This window comes from Syngnathus typhle, linkage group LG12 (genome assembly GCF_033458585.1).
Source record: "Syngnathus typhle isolate RoL2023-S1 ecotype Sweden linkage group LG12, RoL_Styp_1.0, whole genome shotgun sequence".
Taxonomy (NCBI): domain Eukaryota; kingdom Metazoa; phylum Chordata; class Actinopteri; order Syngnathiformes; family Syngnathidae; genus Syngnathus; species Syngnathus typhle.
In genome coordinates this window covers 8,243,702-8,265,056 of record NC_083749.1, presented here as the reverse complement: position 1 = coordinate 8,265,056, position 21,355 = coordinate 8,243,702, and the positions used below count along the sequence as shown (strand labels likewise).

Sequence of the window (21,355 nt, the reverse complement as noted above, 5' to 3'; positions counted from 1 at the left end):
GGCCGCAAGTGGGTCTAAAACCTGGCCGATGTATGAAGGAACGAAGGAGCGCTGAGCATCTGTGGTCTCCTTCAAGGTGACCCTGGTGACCCCCCCGGCCGACGCTGCAACTCCTTACTCCATGGCAAGGGCAGCATGGAAGTTGTCGATTGTGATAAGAAGAGCGGCTACGTCTGCAGGAGAAGAGGTAAGACGAGATGCCCGGTACGTTCTCCCCAACTTGCGTTATAAGCCGAGAGGACCAAAGTGGCAATTGTAAAGTTTTTGGTCTGATGTGAGTGGTGATGCAGGTGACGCAATTGGCTGAAACTGAATGAATAATTTTAGCGAAGAAGACAAAAAACAGTGCGTTATTACATCAGCGTAATCCCAAAATGTTCCCTCAGGCATTCAGACATGTGAAATGACCAAAGGGTGGCGCGGCTTCGGCTCCAACTGCTACAGGAAGATGAAGACCACCAACGGTTGGCTGGGGGCCCGTTACGACTGCGTCTGGGAGGGCGGCGACCTGGTCTCCATCACCTCGGAGGACGAGCAAAAGTTCGTGATGGAGCAAATGGGCGACAAGCCGTTCTGGATCGGACTTTCCAACCTGGTGAGACGGAAGCGCAAGTGGGCGTTCTACTGGTACTTGAGTGACAACCAGTATTGTTTTTGGCAGGACTGCGCCGAGGTCTGGTGTCAGTTTTTTAAAGCGGGAGAAAAGAGGCTGACTTGGTCCGACACTGCTCTGACGCCGACCTACGCTAAGTGGACCTCGAGTCAAGACGGAAGGTAGGAAGGTCACCTTTTTGCGTCCTGTGCCGGGCAAGATGCACGGGGAGATTTTGGAACCCCTTTTTTAAAATGTGTGAGCACGCCATGAAGGACCTTTGTTTACTTTTGATCAGAAAATAGAGAAAAGAACTTTGCCCGTTTGTTGGATGTTTGTCTCGTTTTTCACGCCTTTTCCCGACAGCTCCGACGATGAATCTTGCACGTACGTCAACCAAGGTGTGCACGTAGACAGTCAGCCTGGAAAATGGAGACATGGCTCGTGCGGATCCTCCTTAATGTACATGTGCGAGCGGCCGCTCGACGGTAAGTCTGCATGTCCGTTGATGTTGACGCTCAAAGGAGAAAAAGAATGCAATCAGGTCGTCCCCCTGCAGCCTGCCCGGACGGACGGCTGTGTTCCTACAAAGACTATGGAAACGGCTACAATCGAGTGGAGAGTGAGTGGCAGCGACGCTTTTTTTCACATCTGCACTGTCTTGTGAATTTGAAATCCATGTGTCTTGGTGGCTTCAGCTTCCTACTGCGACACTGGCGAATTCCTGTACAGGGACTCTTGCTATCACTTTGAGGGGTTGGAGCGAACTTGGGAGGCAGCCGAGAAGTTCTGCGAAGAATGGCACGGTGGTCACCTGGCCAGCGTCCAGTCACTGGTTGATGGCCAATTCTTGGCTGGTGAGCTTCAAGACAAACTGCCGATGCCAGCTATCGTCCCCTAGCGCTTCACAAAGTCTGACACCATGCTCTTCTTGTGCTAAATGTCCTCGCTTCGTTGATATCCTCAAGCTAACGCGCCATATGCAGGAGGAGTGCAATCTTGGGTGGGACTCAAGAACAACAAGGACAACTTTGAGTGGAGCGACGCAACATCTACGGTAGGTGAAACGCTTAGAGCAGTCGACAAAAGCTGTCATTTGCTCAGAATGAAGGTGTCATATCGGAAGCCACATTTTACAGAACAATGTAAGTTAGACTTTGGCAAGAATGGTCAGCGTGTTACAAAAGAGATAAACATTGAAGGTGTTAATCAGCTGAAGCATTAACAAGGACAAAGTTATGAAATGAGGAGAGAATGAAAGTGAATGAAGTGAAAAATCAAAGTGCATAATTTCAGAGGTTAAGGTTAGACATTTCTGAGAATAAAATGACTGGAAAAGTTCGAGTATGAAACTCAAGTTGTGATTTAACTGGAAGAAAATTGTAAAATGAATTCAAGTCATACTGTAGGAAAGGGTTGAGAAAATATTGATCAGTGGGAGGAAAAAAGGACTCATCATTTTGGAGGAAATGCGGTGGGAAGCAAGCCCAAACGCACCAAAGTCACTTCTGGCGTGTCGTCGGCAGGGCAACATTCTGTGGGTGCCAAACGGGCCGAAAGGGCGTGGTGGCTGCTCTGCCTTGTCGCCGACTGGTCAACTTGAGGATTGGCCCTGCACCGAAAGTCGGCCATTCATCTGTAAAAAAGGTCCGAAAATGACGACCAATCACTTTGCCCTCTCATAATAATAATAGTAGAATGCACTTTACATTTTAAGGTAAATCTAAGAGTGCTCATGACTTCTTTCTTTTCCTTTCTTGCAGCCAAGGTCCAAGAGTTTCTTCTTCCTCCGCCGGCAGGTGGGCGTCCCTCCCGGCAGCCGACATGTGGTCTGCTGTCGCCGATTTGCCCTCAAGTGACTCGACTCTCGCTTGCAGGGTGGAGTGCAAAGTGCGGCTGGTGGGTGGACCGATCCTCCTCCTCCGACTTCTGCTACCTGATCCAGCACAAGCCCACCAAGACGTGGCAGAAGGCGCGAGACGACTGCCTCCGCCGAGGAGGCGACCTGCTCAGCATTGCCGACTCAAATGAACAGGCATTCGCACAAGGTAGGTTGTCCGTCCGTCAGGTTGTCGTCAGGGCTGTTGAATTCCCCCAACATGGGCGGAGCTCCAGACCTCACATGCATGCATTTGGTTTCCTCGGACAACCGCTAATATACTTGAATACACGATACTGCGTGGCCACCAATGAGCAGTCGGCGAGCCATCAGCGAGCAGAGCGCCAACAGGAATGTTTCAAACTCTTGTTGCATATTTTACCATTTACCTCCAAAGGTCTGTACAGTTCTCTGTCGAGCGCTCCCTCTCTGTGGTTGGGGGTCAACAACAAGAAAGACGACAGCGAGTGGACTGACGGATCCCCGCTCGGTTACATGCTCATGGACAGAGGTGTGTCCAAAACCCAACCGATGTTTGCCTGCGATGTTGCGGTGAAACGGAGCCGAGCATCTGTCATCTCCTTCCAGATGACCCCGGTGACCTCTCTGGTGCATCCTGTCTTTCCTTACTCACAAGCAACGGCCGCTGGAAGTTTGACGATTGCAGGAAGAGAAGGGGCTACATCTGCAAGAAAAGAGGTAAGACGTGGCGACGCTCAGTGGATTCTCACAACGTGCTGACTCGAGTCTTTGGCTTTTGTCTTCCAGGAATCCCGGCAAAGCCTCAGCAGCCTCTTCCTGGTAAGTCTCTGCACGGTGACTTCAAACGATGCAAAACAAAAATGGCATGACGATGCTTGTCTTCATTTTTACTTTACTTTCATAGCGTAAAGAATTCAGGCTGTAAGCTAATGAGGGATAACCCTCATTGTTTGCCAATGTCCTGAGTTGAATGCACTTTTTCATCGGGGTGGCCGAGGGGGGCCCTGCATCAGCTGGGGTGGCCATATGACAACCAGGGATGTGGGGGTTGATGGTCAAGTGTACAATCCTAATAATTTACTAAATGGAATTGTTTTATTTGACAAAATATAATTGTACAAGATAAAATGTGCAAGCCATCACCTGAATTCTTTAGAAAACACTCGCATGCTCGAGAAGGCTCCTTTGCTCTGGAGCGACTCTGCGTGTGTGTGGGTGGAGGTGAGGGGCACAGAGCAGAGGCGCACCTATCAGTGCAGCGCCTCTGTTAATGATCACACGTAAAGAGACAGCTGTTAAATAAATACATAAAATATCAATTCGAAATAACTTTTCTCCTGTCGCTTGGGAAGTCCTTTTGGTGCAGCGCCCCATACGCTGCATATAGTGCATTTTCCTCACTGAGATTTTGCCAAAAGCAAAAACAAATGGGAGCATAATTTCAGCCAGTTTATTTCAATGTTTTTTTTTTCCTCTTAAATGTTGACTAGCTAGCCTATTGCGCTGATGGAATAGTGATGCGTTACAAATGTACAACTGGGCATGAGATCTTTCTTGTGTAACTACCTGAAAAAAAAAAAACCCAGTGAGCTCTAATTGTTCTGTAGCTGTGTTAAAAAAGACGTCTTCCTTTGCATAGATTGCAAACGTATATTTTGGTGATAAATGAAAATAAAAAAAGTTGAACGTGGACTCCTGACCTGTAGCGCCATCCTGTGGGCTGCACATGAATAAAAAACAACCCACATTTTTCTCTGTCCGAGGGGCAGAATGACAGAAGTGGACTGAATTTCCTCCGTTATTTGACACGTGCAGCAGTCCTTGAAATCATTCAGCATCTTGAAACTGGTTAATGAGCGTCTCGTCAAAAAATGTGCCTTGTTGATTTTTTTTGTAATAGCCCTAAATGCCCAAGTCCTTTATAAGTCTTGTCAATGGTGGATTGTCAGTCATGCAGGTGACGCAATTTGGCTGAATTAGATGGCTTGCATTCTTGCTTGTTTGCTGAATTTCTGGTTGTCAACAAAGGTTGAAAAATGACCATGGGAACTTTGATGTTTCATCAGCTTTAACCCATCATGAGCCAACATGTGACACAGTCAACGGATGGAGTCCTCACGGCTCAAACTGTTACAAGGAGATGGAGACCCCCAACGGTTGGCTGGGGGCTCGTCACGACTGCCTCTGGGAGGGCGGGGACCTTGTCTCCATCACCTCTGAAGACGAGGAAATGTTTGTGATGGAGCAAATGGGCAACAAACCGTTCTGGATCGGACTCTCCAATCTGGTAAGTGCAGGCTGCTGTTGGCTCGCTACTGGTCGTTGAGATGGAACGGCAAGCAAGTGGCTGTTGGCTCACTATTGGTACGCCATTGACAATGAGTTTGGACTCTGCAGAACTGCAACGAGACCTGGTGTCAGTTTTTTAAAGCGGGCGAAAAAAGCGTGACTTGGTCCTACACCAGTGTGACGCCGACCTACGCCAACTGGGACCCGCGTCAAGACCAGAGGTAAGAAGATCACCTGTGTCAGAGGGGATACACGTTGATATTTTCGAATTGCTGTCCAAAATATGCGCACGTGACGAGGTTATGTCTCGCTTTTTCCGACTTTTGCCAACAGCTTCAACGATGAATCCTGCCCATACGTCAACCAAGGTGTGCACGGAGACAGTCAGTCTGGAAAGTGGAGGCGTGGCTCGTGCGGATCCTCATTGGTGTACATGTGCGAGCGGTCGTCCGACGGTAAGTCCGCACGTTTTGACGTGATGTTTGAAAGGAGAAAAGTACAACCATGTCATCTTTCCGTAGACTGCCCAGATGGATGGCCGTGTTCCTACAAAGACTTAGGTTACAGTTACAGTCGAGTGGAGAGTGAGTGGCAGCGACGCTTCTTCTGACACCCGCAGCCCCTCGTTGTCGTTTTCTAATTAGTTTCTTTTTTCGTTTTACACCTACTCCGTCTCGTTGTGGTTTTCTAATGAGTTTATTTTGGGTTTCAGCTTCCTTCTGTGACTCTAACGAGTTCCTGTACAAGGACTCTTGTTATCACTTTGAGGGGACCCCTAAAACTTGGCAAGCGGCGGAAGATTTCTGCAAGGAAGAGGGAGGTCTCTTGGCCAGCGTCCGCTCACCGGTTGACAGACGATTTTTGGCTGGTGAGCGTCAAGACAAACTGACCAATCGTCGCGCCATGTTTCACAACATCGTCACAAGTGCTTGTTCTGCTTTCCTAAAGCTCACGTGCAAGAAGGATCTCAACCTTGGCTGGGACTCAAGAAAACCACAGCACTCAAATTTGAGTGGCTTGACGGATCATCTACAGTAAGTGACACGTTTGCAACGGAGGTGTAAAAAATTGAAACTTATGAAGATGTTGGAAAGCAAAACATTAAAAAGTGTCATTTTAGTAGACCACAGTTGATTCAAAAGAGAGGAGAAATCTGACAAGAATGGTCTTCCTGTCAATTGGTTTGAATTTGTTACAAGAGGTGGAAAATGTCCTTTAGTTTGATGATGGCTTAGAATAGAGTTATATAAGAGGAAAAAAAAACAATAAGACTTCACCATTCATTTTACAGGGAAACATTTTTCAGAATAAAAATAAACAGTTTAGGAATTGGAAAGCTTCAATCTGAAACTCAGGTTGGAATTGGTTCCGGAAATGATGAGAATGGTGAGAAGAAAAACAGATTTGAATCAGTGAGGTGACTTTGAAGGAAATTTCGCATGAAGCCATCAGAGCAATTACAACACCAAACACGCTGTATCCTCCGCAGGACAACGTCACAAAGAACCCTACTCAAAATTCAGATGACTGCGCAAAGTTGAATGAGACTGGAGAAATTCAGCTTGAGGGTTGTACTGGCCTTCATCCATCCATCTGTCAAAAAGGTCAGAAAGTCAGGACCTCTCCTTTGCCATTTGTCTTCTCGTTGCTCTCTCATATTTGATCCCTCTCGCATGCTTGCAGGCAAGGCCAGAGCTTCTCTTCCGCTACTTCCGGCGTCGGCATCAGCGTCAGGTGGGGGTCCCAGCCTGCAGCCCACATGCAGAATCTTGTTTGCCCTCAAGTGACTCGAGTCTCGCTTGCAGGCAAGAGTGCAAAGTGCGGCTGGTGGCGGGAGAACCCCGCCAACGACTTCTGCTACCTGATCAACGCCATGCCCACCAAGACCTGGAAGGAGGCGCGAGACGAGTGCGCCCGCCTCAGAGGCAACCTGCTCGCCATCACCGACTCGAACGAACACACCTTCGTACGAGGTAGGCCGTCCACAGTCTGCTGCGCTTTTTGGTGCGTCTGAAGTGCTTGATGAAATAATCCATGCGGAAGAAAGTTCAATCGAGAGACCACCGACTCGCGTCAACATTTTGCCGAGTTTCTGTCATTCCAAAGAAAAGACCAAAAATAAGCTTGTGACCCCCACCAACTAGGACCCAACCCCGACGTCACCCGCACTTTGTTTCAGTTAAGCGTTTTGCACTCGCATCTGTAAGGTGCTTCAACCTTCTGTTCTGTATTTACCTTTGACCCAAAGGGCTTCTGCCAAGCGGTTCCTCTTTGTGGTTGGACGCCAGCGACATCATTGTTGAAGTTGGCAGCGAGCAGTCTGACGAATCCTCACCGAGTTCCTTCCTTTTGGGCGCAAGTGGGTCTAAAACCTGGCCGATGTATGGAGGAAGGAAGGAGCGCTGAGCATCTGTGGTCTCTTTCAAGGTAACCCTGGTGACCCCTCCGGCCGACGCTGCAACTCCATACTCAGTGGCAAGGGCGGCGTGGAAGTTGGCGATTGCGAGAAGAAGCGCGGCTACGTCTGCAAGAGAAGAGGTAAGACGAGATGCTCGGCCGATTCTCCCCAATGTGTGTCAACAGACACATTTTTTGTCGTACGTGAGTGTTGATGCAGATGACGCATTTGTCTGAAACTGAGTGCGTAATCCCCAAATGTGTCCTCAGTCGTTCAGACATGTGAAAGGACCAAAGGGTGGCGCCGCTTTGGCTCCAACTGCTACAAGAAGATGGAGACCACCAACGGTTGGCTGGGGGCTCGTTACGACTGCGTCTGGGAGGGCGGCGACCTGGTCTCCATCATCTCCAAGGACGAGCAAAGCTTCGTGAAGGAGCAAATGGGCGACAAGCCGTTCTGGATCGGACGTTCCAATCTGGTGAGACGAAAGCGGTAAAATACGTTGACTCTCCGCTGGTACTTAACTGTCACCTGCGATTGTTTTCGGCAGAAATGTGACGTGGCCTGGTGTCGGTTTTTTGAAGCAGGAGAAAAAAGACTGTCTTTGTCAGACACCGGTGTGACGCCGACTTACGCCAACTGGGACTCGCGTCAAGATAGCAGGTAAGAAGGTCACCTCTTTGCGTCCTTTTGTTGTCAGGCGGAACACACAGCGAGATTATGGATCCCATCTGCAAATTTTGAGAGAGCACTCGTATTGATGTGAAAGGAGGAAAAGCCTCCTAATTGGCACGTTTGTCGGATGTGTGTCTCCTTTTTCCCGACTTTTCTCAACAGCCCCAACGATGAATCCTGCGCGTATGTCAACCAAGGTGTGCACGTAGACAGTCAGCCTGGAAAGTGGAGACATGGCTCGTGCGGATCCTCATTGCCGTACATGTGCGAGCGGCCGCTCGACGGTAAGTCCGCACGCCCGTTGCGATGTTGACGCTCAAAGGAGAAGAAAATGCAATCGTGTTGTCCTCCTGCAGCCTGCCCAGACGGACGACTCTGTTCCTACAAAGACTATGGAATTGGCCGCAATCGAGTGGAGAGTGAGTGGCAGCGACGCATTTTTCCACACCTGCACTGTCTTGTTGTGGATTTGTAATCCATGTGTCTTGGTGGCTTCAGCTTCCTACTGCAACCCTGGCGACTTCCTGTATAAGGACTCTTGCTATCACTTTGAGGGGATGAAGCGAACTTGGGAGGCAGCCGAGAGGTTCTGCAAAGAATGGAACGGTCACCTGGCCAGCGTCCACTCACTGGTTGATAGCCAATTCTTGACTGGTGAGCGTCAAGACCAACTGCCGATACCAGCAATCGTCCCCGACCGCTTCACAATGTCTGACACGGTGCTCTTCTTGTGCTAAATTTTCTCGCTTCTTTGATATCCCCAAGCTCACGCACCATATGCAGGAGGAGTGCAATCTTGGGTGGGACTCAAGAAGAACAAGGACAACTTTGAGTGGAGCGACGCAACACCTACGGTAAGTGAAACGTTTAGAGCAGTCTACAAAAGTTATATCGAATGGCAAAAGTTCCAAGTGAGGACAAATGTTACGAGAAGAGATAAACAACATTGAATGTGTAAATCATCTAGACCTTTACCAAGGACAAAGTTGTGGAACTATGTGTGTTGTATTGTAATTTACAAATGTAATGCAGGTGGGGTGAATCAATGACCCCAGATGAAATAAGTTTACAAAATGTATTAAAACCAAAAAAGAATAACAGAACAAACAAAAAAGGACAGTAGGCAGCGGTATATGTGAACAACTGTAAAAAGTGTGTCACTAAACAATTAAAACTATGTTCTAATCCAACTCCCAAATTCCACATACCTGACGGGTTGTACACCCACACCCAGTCACTCACACACCACGCCTCGACCACCAATCGACCCTGTCAAATGAAAACACATTTACCACAAATAATCATACCACAATACTGAAACACTAAAACAACAATTACCAGATTAGGACTCTTTGCTCCACACACCGTACTGCGTGGGCCCAGCGATCTTTCTCGCCATCCACACAAAACTGGCACCTCGCCGCAACGTGGGACTTCCTATTAATACCCTGTCCCAGAGTGCCCCCGCCGTGGTTCAACTTGACACACAAGAAAACCAAATAAAATGAAAAAAAAAATCAGTGATGATCAAAGTGCAAAATTTCACGGGTCAAAGTTAGATATTTCGGAGAATAAAATGAGTCTGAAACGCAAGTTGTGATTTAACTGGAAGACAGTTGTAAATTGATATAAAAGTCATTCAAAACTGGATGAATGGATATAATGTGAGAAAAGGATGGAGAAAATATTGATTAGTGGGAGGAAAAAAGGACCCAAATGTAGCGGGAAGCAAGACCAAACGCGCCAAAGTCATGTTTGGCGTGTCGTCCGCAGGGCAACATTGCATGGGTGCTAAACCGGCCGACAGGACTTGGTGATTGCTGTGCGCTGTCGCCAACTGGACAAATTGAAGACTGGCCCTGCACCAATAATCGGCCATTCATTTGTAAAAAAGGTACGAAAAGGAAGACCACTCACTTTGCACTTCCATGTGCTCCCTCTATCTAAGCGTTCTAATGAGTTCTCTCTTTTCCTTGCAGCCAAGGTCCAAGAGATTGTTCTTCCTCCGCCGGCAGGTGGGCGTCCCACCCAGCAGTCGACATGTGGTCTCTTGTCACCGCTTTGCCCTCAAGTGACTCGAGTCTCGCTTGCAGGCTGGAGTGCAAAGTGCGGCTGGTGGCCGGACCGATTCTCCTCCGACTTCTGCTATTTGATTCAACACAGGCCCACCAAGACCTGGAAGGAGGCCCGAGACGACTGCCTCCGCCGCGGAGGCGATCTGCTCAGCATCACCAACTCACATGAACAGGCCTTCATACAAAGTAGGCTGTCCGTCTGTCAGGTTCCAGGTTATCGTCAGGGCTGTTGAATTGCCCCAACATGGGTGGAGCTCCAGACGTCACCTGCATTTGTTTCCTCGGACAACCCTTAACAATTAGTCATTCAAATCACGTGCATGTTCATCGATACTACCAATGAGCAGTTGGTGTATCTTTGCTCCTCTCCCGCAAGAAGCCGGCAGTGAGCAAAGCACCAACAGGATTGTTTCAAACGCTTATTGCACATTTACCACATATCTCCAAAGGTCTGTACACCTTTCTGCCGAGCTCTCCCTCTCTGTGGTTGGGCGTCAACAACAACATCACGAAAGACGGCAGCGAGTGGACTGACGGATCCCCGTTTGGTTACGTGCTCATGGACGGAGGTGGGTCAAACACCCAATCGACGTTTGTCTGAAATGTTGCGGAGGAACGGAGCCGAGCATCTGTCGTCTCCTTCCAGATGATCCCGGTGACCTCTCTGGTGCATCCTGTCTTTCCTTACTCACAAGCAACGGTCGCTGGAAGTTTGACGATTGCAGGAAGAAAAGGGGCTACATCTGCAAGAAAAGAGGTAAGACGTGACGACGCTCAGTGGATTCTCACAACATGCTGTCTCGTGTCTTTGGCTTTTGTCTTGCAGGAAACTCCCCAAAACCTTCGAAGCCTCATGACGGTAAGTCGTCTTAAACAGTGGCTTCAAACATTCCTAGGCAAAAATGACCTGACAATGCTTTTTCAGGCTTTAAGGAGATACTTGTCTGCGACAACCATTCTGCTGACCTCGTATGTGAGGATGAGGGTCAGAAGCAAGGCCGCATCAGCATCCAGTCCGCCTTTTACGGTCGGCGGAGTGACAATGTTTGCTTGGTGGACAGCGACTCATACGACGACGGTAAGACCTGAAAACCCACCATTTTGATGCTGCCAATTAAGGCATTTATCCGCCTACCTCTGAAGGCTCATTCAGCGTGTTTTGCTTGGTCTCCTGAAAGTCTCCAAAGAACTTTGGCATGCGACAAAACGTAATGAAAATGAACCAATGCTTAAAAATTGTTCAGATGCCAAAATTAGTCTGTATGCAGAAACGCTCATCGGGCAGAAACATACTAGTTTGGTTCGACTTTGTCTTAGTGAACTCATTCAGGTGCATCAATGCTCCTCAGGGCCACTCAGACTCACCGGTGTGTTGTAACTTGCAGAGTACTGCGGAGTGGAAGGCATCCTCCCTCGCTACAGGAAAATGTGCAACGGTCACCAAAAATGCCACATTGAGCTTTTGGAGGACGATTCCTGCCCTGCCACATCCAAATATCTGGAGATGGTCTATAGCTGTGAGCACAAAGGTGGGCTTCACGTTTTGTGATCTTCTGCTCTGCAATCTAAAAACCAATACAAGGAGTTCCACAAGCGGATAGAAGGGGCCGATTTCTTTTCCAAATGAAAATGACTTTTGGCTGTCCTCAGTATGTCTTGACAGTCTGGGCATTGCGGACGGGAGCCTCGCAGACTCTTTCTTCAAAGCCTCCTCCTCAATGGAAGACGCCACCCCAGAAAAAGCCCGCCTCAACGGGGAGTCCTGCTGGAAGCCGTCAAAAGCTCGTACGCAGATAATTGACAGCTTGTCACTGTGGTCTCCTGAGCGTTCTAATGTCTGGTCCCCTCCAGCCGTCGGCAGCTGGATCCAGGTGAACCTCGGTTACAAGAGAAAGGTGACGGCGATCGTGACCCAGGGGTGTGATAGCGACAATACTCGCTCCTGGGACATCCAACTTGAGATGAAGGTGAGCGTTGATAGGAGGAAGTGGACCAAACACCCAAACGGGAAGGTGAGCACAGGGGTAATCAGATCGACCGCAACCTCATCCTCCAATCTTGTCACCACAAACAAGGAAACATTCTATTTCTAGTTCATCGGTGGTGGGACTCATCTGCTTGAGACGCCCGCGTTCGCTCAGTACGTCCGCATTCTGCCGCTGGAGAATCGTCCAGAATTTGGCCTCCGCTTAGACATCTTGGGATGCGCACATGACGGTGAGCAACACAATCTACTGCTTTGCTTGCCGAAAACAACAAGCCCAAAACAATGAAAAATGATCCCGCCTTATGTCCGACAGATGCGATGACCTGTGCCAGACAGTTCAACAGCCTCCACTTGACCGATTCGATGACGTGAGTCACGCCTGACACAATGATTCATGACGATGACTGCCTGTCGTCAATTTCACAACGTGTGCGTGACTTCTGCAGGTTCTACTGTCCACCTGGGTGTGCCAAAGACAAACACTTTGTCTTTGGAACATTGGTCTACTCAAAGGTACGTGATTACCTCACCCACCCGTCAAGTTCTTGTCTGTGACTGCAACTTTGTGTAAATGCAGGACTCGCACATCTGCGCCGCCGCCATTCACGCTGGAGTCATTCAGAATGACATTGGAGGAGATTGTATTGTGATGCGAGCTCCCAAACAGCAAGTCTACACGGGCTCCGCTGGGAACGGGATCATCTCCAGACAGTGAGTGGCCAACTTTCACAGAAAAGTCCCATGAAGAGCCACCAGCTAATTACCGCTTTCCTATCTGCAGTTTGGACGGCCCACTGGGTATGTCTTATACGTTTGCAGATGGGGGTGAGTTCAAAAACCATTTCTTTATGTCACGCCAACTGTCATGACCACTAAAACTCACACGGGGTCTCGCCTGCAGAGCCCAGATGCTCGGCACCTGACTGGGAGGAGTTTGCGGGATTCTGCTACAAACCTTTTGACGACGAAAGGAACTGGGCTGATGCTCAACAAGTCTGCCGTGGTTTTGATGCCGAAATGGTGTCCATCCGCACCGAGGTCGAGCAGGCGTGGGTGAAAAATGCCTCCAACTTTGGTGCGCATCCCAAACATTAACAGTCTCCGTAGAATAACTCGATGGATGCAATACCTGAGAACTGGATGAGAGCTCTGTTCCCATCCATCCTCTGCAGAAACCAGCGACATGTGGACCGGACTGAACGACCTGGCGCTTCCCGGCATGTTCGTGTGGTCGGACCGCCACAAGGTGACCTTCACCCACTGGGTCGCAGGAGAACCCAACCAGCGAGTTGGCCTCGGCAAGCACTGCGTGGCTCTGTTACGGCAGGTGGGTGCCCAAAAGAGCATTTGGAAGAATACCTTTGCGTTCCACTGAAACTGATGGTTTTCTTTCAGACTGGAAAATGGAAGCTAATGTCTTGCGCCCAAGTCAACAGCTTCATGTGCAAGATGCCCAAAATGCACTTTCCAATTACCTCATCGAAGCCACAGGTAGCACAGTAGAGTCCACCTGCCAACAGCAGGATGCCCGTGGAGAAAATCTACAACGGTGCGCCCCAAGGAAGTCATCGAAGAAGAAGAAGAGCAACTTTTAATACCCTCCCTACTCTGCTCAGTAACTATGAATAGTATCAAAATTGCAATCAGAACACCTCTGCATAAGTTTGTAATTCATACAGTAGCTGCATTTAGCTTCGCTATAATTACCCAACTAGATGTCGTGTCCAAATGAAATGTGAACAAGCATGCTATGTTCACTAACACTCGACTCTGCTTGGTCTACTTTGTCTTTCTTTATTTTTTTTTTGCGCGCTTAACAACTTTGACTGCCTTTTCGTAAAGAATTGTACAGAAATCCCAGTGCTTTCAAAGAGCCCAATTGTAAGAACGTGACAGGCTAGAATAGTCTTGGAGCTGGAATGAAAGTCCAAAGTTGGTTACTGGTATTGTTCTTTGTTTTGTTTTATATTCATGTCGTGTTGTGTTGTCTTGTCGTAATCGGCCTTAGAAAAGGGTGCCCAGACTCGACAGCCTATTGTTTTATTCTGGTTAAAAAAAAAAATATATATATATATATATATATATATATATATTATGATTACAAATAATGAATTGTGAATCAACAGTGAGCTATGTTACTGCCAATGATGTCTGCAATTGTAGACAGTATTTCACTGGACGGGTAATTCAGTATTTTCCATTAGTACTGCAAGTACAAGTCACTGTATATATCATATAAATTTAAAGCCAGCATTTTTGATAACTGATGGCAGTTTTTTACTCGATCGCTGGTGTCAGAAAAATTGTGTTTTTCACTTTTGTTGTTTCTACAGTATGTTACTACATCTACAATTCACTGTATACAATTCATGTATTATTGCATTTTTGATTACTGATTGTAGAAGTGATTTACTCAATCACTGCTGTCAGAAAAATTTTGGCTTTCACTGCCGTTTGATTTTCATTAATTTCAAAATAAAAGAAACTGATTACGATTCGGGGTTTTTTTTTTCTACATTTTTTGACTGATTCAAACCATGCCAACTAAACTGCTAGCTTTACCCCGACCACAAACTCTTGCTAAATTTAAAAACAAAAGGCAAATATTTTAAATGATCTCTCAATGAATTGGGTTGAATTAAATTTGGTTGAATTAAACACTTGTGCCCCTGTCTGGGACTGTTTAACAAATCAGATGAAATAGGTAGTATTTGAAAATAGACCTACATATTTGAAACACTCTCGACATCAGAGGCTGTTTGACAAAACAAATACTCAACAAGCACCTATTCATACAACTTGGAAACACTTTTATTCCTGTGGCCTCTCGGAAAAAGAAAAAAAAAATCATAATATTGGTTCCTTCTGACACTGACAAAAACAGACACACAGTATTGTTTTACATCATATTGGCGACATCAAGGGCTGCTTGCAGGGTTGTGAAAAACGGACACTTGACCAAATGCGGTGGAGGGTTTTGTCATTATACCGTTCAGAATGGGGCCCAACCGATTATCATTCTGCCGACTAAATCGGCCTTATATACTAGCTCTTTTCAGAATATTCCACATCAGCTCAAATCAGGATGAATATTCTTTTCGTCTACAGAGATACAAGCTAGTGTGCTTACACTGTTTGTCCACTAAGTAGAGCTGTGATTTCATCTAACCCTCAATTCTTCTTGCCATTATGTCCAGTTGTGCCCCAAGTGTGGTGAATGAGTGTTTCCTGGGGACCAAAGGAAGGATGGGTTTCATCTGGTTTCGCCCCCGAGTTCCACCAGAGGCACACCTGTACATGTTATCTTATATGGGCTGGAAGTGGGCAAAGGTACCGGGTTCCACATCCTCTCCATCTTGGATTTGTGGGCATTTCGAACTGGGTAAATGGGAGCAAGTGGGTGCAATAAGGGGAGTGTCTGAGCAAGGTGGGCATGGGAATTGCCTGGCCTACACACCAGGCACCTTTTTCCAATCAGCAGCTACTTGAGGGCAGTTTCAGCAATGTGCTGGTGCAGAATGTTTGCATCGCTCTTTTCCATGTGCATTGTAGTTTTTGAACTCACTTCTCTCGTGTACTAAGTGATGACTTGTATGTTCTGTGCGCTTATGGATTTTGCTTCTTTTTTTTTCTTCTTCTTCTTGCCACCGTAAGTACATGTGACTCTTTTGAATTGTTTTTCTTGTAGCTCCTTACCTTATCCTTTTGTCGTTCTGTCTAACCTTCTGCACATCCTCGCCTTTTGTTGTTTTTCACATTTGTTTTCATGCACCCTTGTTTAATAAAAGTATTTTCCAAATTGGATCAAGTCTTCAATCACATCAAAAAATTAACAAATGAATATGAGTGGTATTGCAACTTGAATTTATTCCGTTTTCCAATTAATTCTTTACATTAAAATGACCTGAAATACATTACAATACAATACAAAAAAAATAAAAATAAATAATCCAACTATATGATGAAATTATGCTAGAAAAAAGAGTTTGAAAGAGGGCAAATGCTTTTTCATGGCATTATGTGTCTGTATGTGCCCTGTAATTGATTGGTGATCAGACCAGGGTGCAGGAGACCCTTCTTACAATATAAAACAGGAACATGTGTAAAAACATGACACTTTAAGTGAATATTAAATGAGTATGCACAATAAGGAGACATAAACAATGGTATAATTATTTCTATATTAAAATAGAACAGTGTCAACAGCTTTCATGTCTCCACGGCAACAGGTCAGTCACATTTTAACCATGGCTTGGGATCAGCACACAGAGGCACACACTCAAAGGTAAATTCGGTCAAACACGTTTGTCACATGTGCCTGCCCGCACTTGCAATGTGGCTTAGTAGAGCTCTGCTTGGGCACATCATGCATGATGTGGTATCCATGACAACTGGAATGCAACTGTGGTGAATGGTCTTTGTTGTTTTTCTGGTCTCCAAAAAAAAACACTCAGTGGATTGTGGCTGGTCCGGGGAAGGAAGCACTTCGGTGACACACGGCTGATTGGGAAAAGATTTATTCAACCGATGTCAAAGTGATGTCTCTCCAAAAGTTAGAGTGGCCCCAAGAGCAAAGATGTTTCAGCTCTTGACAGCACAGATGTTCGCCCCAAAAAGGCCCTCGCGCTTCTTGCTCTTGCCCCTTGCGCCCTTGCGCGCCTGCTCTTGTCCTTCACGCCTCTGCGCCCTGCGCGCTCCTTCCTCTTCGCGCTCTCGTCCTTCTCTCTATCTGTTCTCCCCCATCATTTGTACCTCGTAAAACAACAGCTGCGGTCCGAGTCTCACTCTACTGGTTACTTCCGATGCCCTTAAAAGGGCATGGACAAAGGTCTTCCTGGTCACGGACGAATGGCCCTTCCATATTCTAAGTACCTACACATTACTGAAACTAGAGCTTCTCTGTACCGCGAAAATAGCTTAGGGTCTTCTCACTGCTGCAAGGTCGCCATTTAAGGTGACATACAGTGACGCATAGAATCCAAAATTTACCTCACTGTCTCAAATAACTTTTCCAATCTCTACCTGCAGAATATGTTCCAGTCTAAATGCTACCTCTACTTTTGGAGTTACTCCTGCGCCTACTACCTGTACTACTTCCCACCAATGCTTGGATATTTCTCTGTTGCCTTCACAATTATCTTTTTTTTTTTTAGTTTTGCTAATTGCCTCTACAATAATTGGAGAGTCTGCCTTTATTTTTATAAATTCTTCACATGTTGCCTTGCTGTTCTCTGGTGTCACTGTTTTAATATCTTGCCAACTAATTCATACTTTCTATGTCGCTTCTGCATACTTTGTATTTCGACGGCTTTCTTGTTTACCTCACAACCCCGATAAGCTGAAGCATGCCCCCCCCCCCCCCCTCCTCCCCCGGCCTTGTGCTATTTATTTGATCCATTTGAAAATAAAAATTATACATACCGAGTGTCCTTTGAGAATAATAGCACAGACCTGTTCTCAAAAAATACATTAGGAATTTAATTGTAAATCAAAGCAGCAACTAATGTAATGATTGATTATATCGTTATTCACTACCTCACTTAAAAAAAACAATTACAAATTACATATACACTACCGTTCAAAAGTTTGGGGTCACAAAATTGTTTGGGTGACCCCCAAACTTCTGAACGGTAGTGTATATATTTATTTAGATAATTATTTATAGATTATATATATAATCTTCTGTGTAAAAAATCTCATAATATATATGTATACTTATATTCATAGATTATATATAATCTTATACAAATATAAGATATCATTTATAATATTTAATTCATAATATTTTATTATAATAATATTTACACTACTGTTCAAAAGTTTGGGGTCACCCAAACAATTTTGTGACCCCAAACTTTTGAACGGTAGTGTATATATATATTTTTTTTCCAAAATGCCCTTGCCTAAAATAATGTTGATGATGCGGTGGAGGCAGGCACCGCAAGCTGGATGAGCTTCTGTTGGAGGATGTCCGGAGCGATGGTTTTGAACGCCGAGCTGAAGTCCACGAACAGGATCCTGGGGTACGTTCCTGGGGTGTCCAGGTGGTGCAGGATGTAGTGCAGTCCCATGTTGACCGCATCATCCACTGACCTGTTTGCCCGGTAGGCAAAGTGGAGGGGGTCACCTAAATGTTGAACAGAGGGTGTGTCTTTACCGAAGTCAAATTCCTTGTTTGGCACGCTCAAACATGGCGAATATAACTCTTGAATCTTGAATCTTGAAAAATAACTAACAATCGCCACTAGATGTCGCAATTAGTTATTGGGCGCGCATAGTTCTCAACCTTTTTGGGCTTGTGTCTTCACTTCGAGAGAGAAGGCCATTCAGACTGCTACAGCTAGAACTAAAGTACTTTTGCACCACTGCAGGCCCACAGCAACGTCACATTCCTTCAAGCAGTGGAACAAAAGCCTTCACTGGTGTAAATTGATTGTGTGCTTTATCTTCTAATTCAAGCAAGGCCTTAAGCAACATTTCATATTGAAAAGTAGAGTTGAAAGAGACCACATAGAGTTGATGACACGCAAACTAGGGTTTATCGTTAGTGACTATGATGAGGTAAATACAAAGAGACACCATTCAAAAGCTTTTATTGGGAATTCATGCAATAAATCAATATTTGCAGTGTTGACATTTCTTTTCCAAGACATCTTCAGTTTTCCCTGGCATGCTGTCAATCAACTTCTGGACCAGATTCTGACTAATGGTTTTTGCATAATCAATAATTGGAGTTTGTCAAACTTTCTGGGTTTTTGATTGTCCACCCCACCCACCTCCTGAGGATTGACTCCAAGTTTTCAATGGGATAAAAACAAATCTGCAGTGGAAACGTGTTTTTTTTTTCCCTGTGTGGCGTTCATTTTCAAGGCAAATAAGGTTTAATTTGCAATTAAGCAGCAGTTGAGCTGGTCACATTCTGGTGGATATGCAAATTGCTAATATAAAACCTGAAACAGCCGACTTTGTGAAAATTAATAGTTGAGGAATGGCACACTTACTCATTTTGACTGAGACACACACACACGCATGCACAAAAAGAAATCAACTTTGAAATCTATTGAGGAAACATTTATTCCCAAATGGATACTTGTTGCTCTTCATGAGCTTTGTGCCTGGTGCCAAAGTATTTGGGTATTTGCTTGTTGCCAACTGATCCCATCATGCACGTGCCACGTAAAAGTGAGCCGGACGGTCATTTAGGTTCTCGTGAATGACTGAGTGTATGGCATCACTGACAAAGACAATTGTGGCAGGTGGAATCACAGAGAGTAAAATTCCAATTGATGAAGATTCGGGACGGCAAGGAGACCGTGCGGCAGCGTTGCACCATTGGATGACTGAATGGAAACAAGATAACCTGTGAATAACTGTGTTGGCAACATTTGGAACAAGCAGCATTGTGTTGGAAATATGTCTCTGTATCAAATTCGGTCTTCAAGATAAGGGAGGAGGAGGCAGATAATAGAAAACGAAACTTAACACACACGCATACGCACGCACACGCACACACACACACACACACTCCATTTGAGAAGAGAGGATTCCTTAATGTGTGCGCGTGTGTGTGTGTGCGCGCGTGTGTGCGTGCGCGCGAGCAAGAGTTAGGCTTCGTTTGTGTGTGTTAGGTTTCGGTTTCTTTTCTCTGGCACCGCTCTTATCTTGGAGCCTGAATTTGTTACAGACATATTTCCGACAAGATCCTGCTGGTAACAAATGTATCAAGCACAGTGATCCTCTTGGTTTCACTCAAGGCCATTCAAAGGTGCCGCGCCGCCGCAGGGCCGCCACGGTCTCCTAGCTATCCTGAATTTTCATCAATTAGAATATCACTCTCTGTGATTCCACAATTGTTGTTGTCAGTGATGACATACACTCACTTATTCACGAGAGCACCTACACCCTGTGCACAATGATTAGGAAGTTGTATTTTTCAGGATTAATTTTATGACTACAGTGACCGCAGTCAATCCAAAATGTTAATAAACTTCAATCTGATTATTTCATAAAGTAAAACAGAGGTTTTGGCTTTCTAAGAAGAAAATCTGTGTGTGCACAATTATTGGGCAATTATTAGTGTAGAGAAGTATTATGCAACTAAATGAAAAACAAAATGTTCACACATCATTTGTTTATTGTCATCTGTTTAAGTGAGAATAATAATCAAACAACTCAAAACATTTCTGACCTCCCCCCACCCCAAAAAAATCAGTGACCAATATAGCCACCCTTTTCAATAATAACCACAAGCCATGGAGTCTGTCCATTTCTTGATCTGCTGACAATCAACTTTCTGTGTTGCAACAACCGCAGCCTCCCAGACACTGTTCAGAGAGGTGTACTGTCTTCCCCCACTGTAAATCTCCCGTTGGAAAAGGGCCTACAAGTTCTCAGTAGGTTTTAGGTTTGGTGAGGAAGGGGGCCCATGTCATCCTTCTTTCATCTCTAAGGCCTTCATTGGCTAGCCATACAGCGGAGTACTTTGATGCATGCGCTGGAGCATAGTCCTGCATAAAAATCATGGTCTTCTTGAAAGATGCTGACTTTTCCCTGTACCACTGCTTGAAGAAAGTATCTTCTAAAAACTGGCAGTAGATTTGGGAGTTGAGTTTGTGTCCATCTTCAACCCGAAAAGGTCCAACTAGCCCATACCAGGACTCCACCTTGCTGGCGTCTGAGTCAAAACAGAGCTCTGTGCCCGACACTGATCCAGCCGCAGGCCCATCCATCTGGTCTGTCAAGAGTCACTCTCATCTCATCAGTTCATCTTAACTTCTGTCTTAAGATATGTCTTGGCCCAGTTTTGACGTTTCAATTTGTGCCTCTTGTTTAGTGGTGGTCGGGTTTCATCTTTTCTTACCCTGGCCATGTCTTTGAGCACAGAACACCTTGACACTCCAGGTTGTAGTTCTGAACTATGACAACACTAGAGGATAACGGGTTCGTGGTGGCTTCACCTTTGATTCCTCTCGAATCTTTTCCAGTTAATTTACGTCTTTTCTTCTCAACACGTTTCTTGCAACCCTGTTGAGGGAGACAATCCCCTTGGTAAAACTGTCTAGGACCGCCAGTGCCTTTTAAGAAGACATTCCTTCTGTGGAATAGACCTGCTTGCCTGCATTTGGCTCCCTAGCCCAAAATGTGACATGTCACCCTGCTCATTGCTGCTCCGACACAATTGATCAGAAAATCATTTTCTGAAAATGTTAGCTGATTTAGTGACCCAATGATTTTTCGCTTTCTGTAAGCCAATGTTGTCATGAGCTGAATCCGCTTTGATGGATGTCGAGTAAAAATTACTTTTACGCATTACTTGGCTTCGCTTTGAAACGTAGAATCAAAGCTTGAAGCTTTGAATCAAATCAAAGTGGTGTCAAAAGTCTGAGCGAAGGTGGCCCAAATAATATCGCGTTACCGCAGCCAATGACGTGGACACGTAAAGAGCGTCTCCACTGGAAGCGCTCTTCCTCAGGCGCGT

The 21,355-nt window shown here is 45.9% G+C and overlaps 1 protein-coding gene across 1 annotated transcript in view; it reads left to right on the top strand.

Moving 5' to 3' along the window:
• The window catches only part of LOC133163632 (uncharacterized), a 50,987-nt gene extending 36,615 nt beyond the window's left edge, over positions 1 to 14,372 (top strand). Inside the window, exons 55-90 of the mRNA XM_061293707.1 lie at positions 3,240 to 3,272; positions 4,520 to 4,740; positions 4,851 to 4,963; positions 5,076 to 5,197; positions 5,264 to 5,326; positions 5,455 to 5,610; positions 5,691 to 5,776; positions 6,232 to 6,346; positions 6,426 to 6,476; positions 6,548 to 6,715; positions 6,991 to 7,101; positions 7,170 to 7,280; positions 7,410 to 7,618; positions 7,691 to 7,803; positions 7,978 to 8,099; positions 8,172 to 8,234; positions 8,314 to 8,469; positions 8,581 to 8,669; positions 9,589 to 9,709; positions 9,795 to 9,830; positions 9,909 to 10,076; positions 10,340 to 10,459; positions 10,537 to 10,647; positions 10,717 to 10,749; positions 10,816 to 10,968; positions 11,276 to 11,419; positions 11,541 to 11,675; positions 11,742 to 11,902; positions 11,984 to 12,107; positions 12,191 to 12,245; positions 12,324 to 12,390; positions 12,455 to 12,588; positions 12,659 to 12,702; positions 12,779 to 12,952; positions 13,050 to 13,204; positions 13,273 to 14,372. Coding sequence (XP_061149691.1) covers positions 3,240 to 3,272; positions 4,520 to 4,740; positions 4,851 to 4,963; positions 5,076 to 5,197; positions 5,264 to 5,326; positions 5,455 to 5,610; positions 5,691 to 5,776; positions 6,232 to 6,346; positions 6,426 to 6,476; positions 6,548 to 6,715; positions 6,991 to 7,101; positions 7,170 to 7,280; positions 7,410 to 7,618; positions 7,691 to 7,803; positions 7,978 to 8,099; positions 8,172 to 8,234; positions 8,314 to 8,469; positions 8,581 to 8,669; positions 9,589 to 9,709; positions 9,795 to 9,830; positions 9,909 to 10,076; positions 10,340 to 10,459; positions 10,537 to 10,647; positions 10,717 to 10,749; positions 10,816 to 10,968; positions 11,276 to 11,419; positions 11,541 to 11,675; positions 11,742 to 11,902; positions 11,984 to 12,107; positions 12,191 to 12,245; positions 12,324 to 12,390; positions 12,455 to 12,588; positions 12,659 to 12,702; positions 12,779 to 12,952; positions 13,050 to 13,204; positions 13,273 to 13,380 — 4,145 coding nt within the window. The 3' untranslated portion in view covers positions 13,381 to 14,372. The remainder of the gene's footprint in view (positions 1 to 3,239; positions 3,273 to 4,519; positions 4,741 to 4,850; positions 4,964 to 5,075; positions 5,198 to 5,263; positions 5,327 to 5,454; positions 5,611 to 5,690; positions 5,777 to 6,231; positions 6,347 to 6,425; positions 6,477 to 6,547; positions 6,716 to 6,990; positions 7,102 to 7,169; positions 7,281 to 7,409; positions 7,619 to 7,690; positions 7,804 to 7,977; positions 8,100 to 8,171; positions 8,235 to 8,313; positions 8,470 to 8,580; positions 8,670 to 9,588; positions 9,710 to 9,794; positions 9,831 to 9,908; positions 10,077 to 10,339; positions 10,460 to 10,536; positions 10,648 to 10,716; positions 10,750 to 10,815; positions 10,969 to 11,275; positions 11,420 to 11,540; positions 11,676 to 11,741; positions 11,903 to 11,983; positions 12,108 to 12,190; positions 12,246 to 12,323; positions 12,391 to 12,454; positions 12,589 to 12,658; positions 12,703 to 12,778; positions 12,953 to 13,049; positions 13,205 to 13,272) is intronic.
• The last annotated feature ends 6,983 nt before the right edge of the window (positions 14,373 to 21,355 follow it).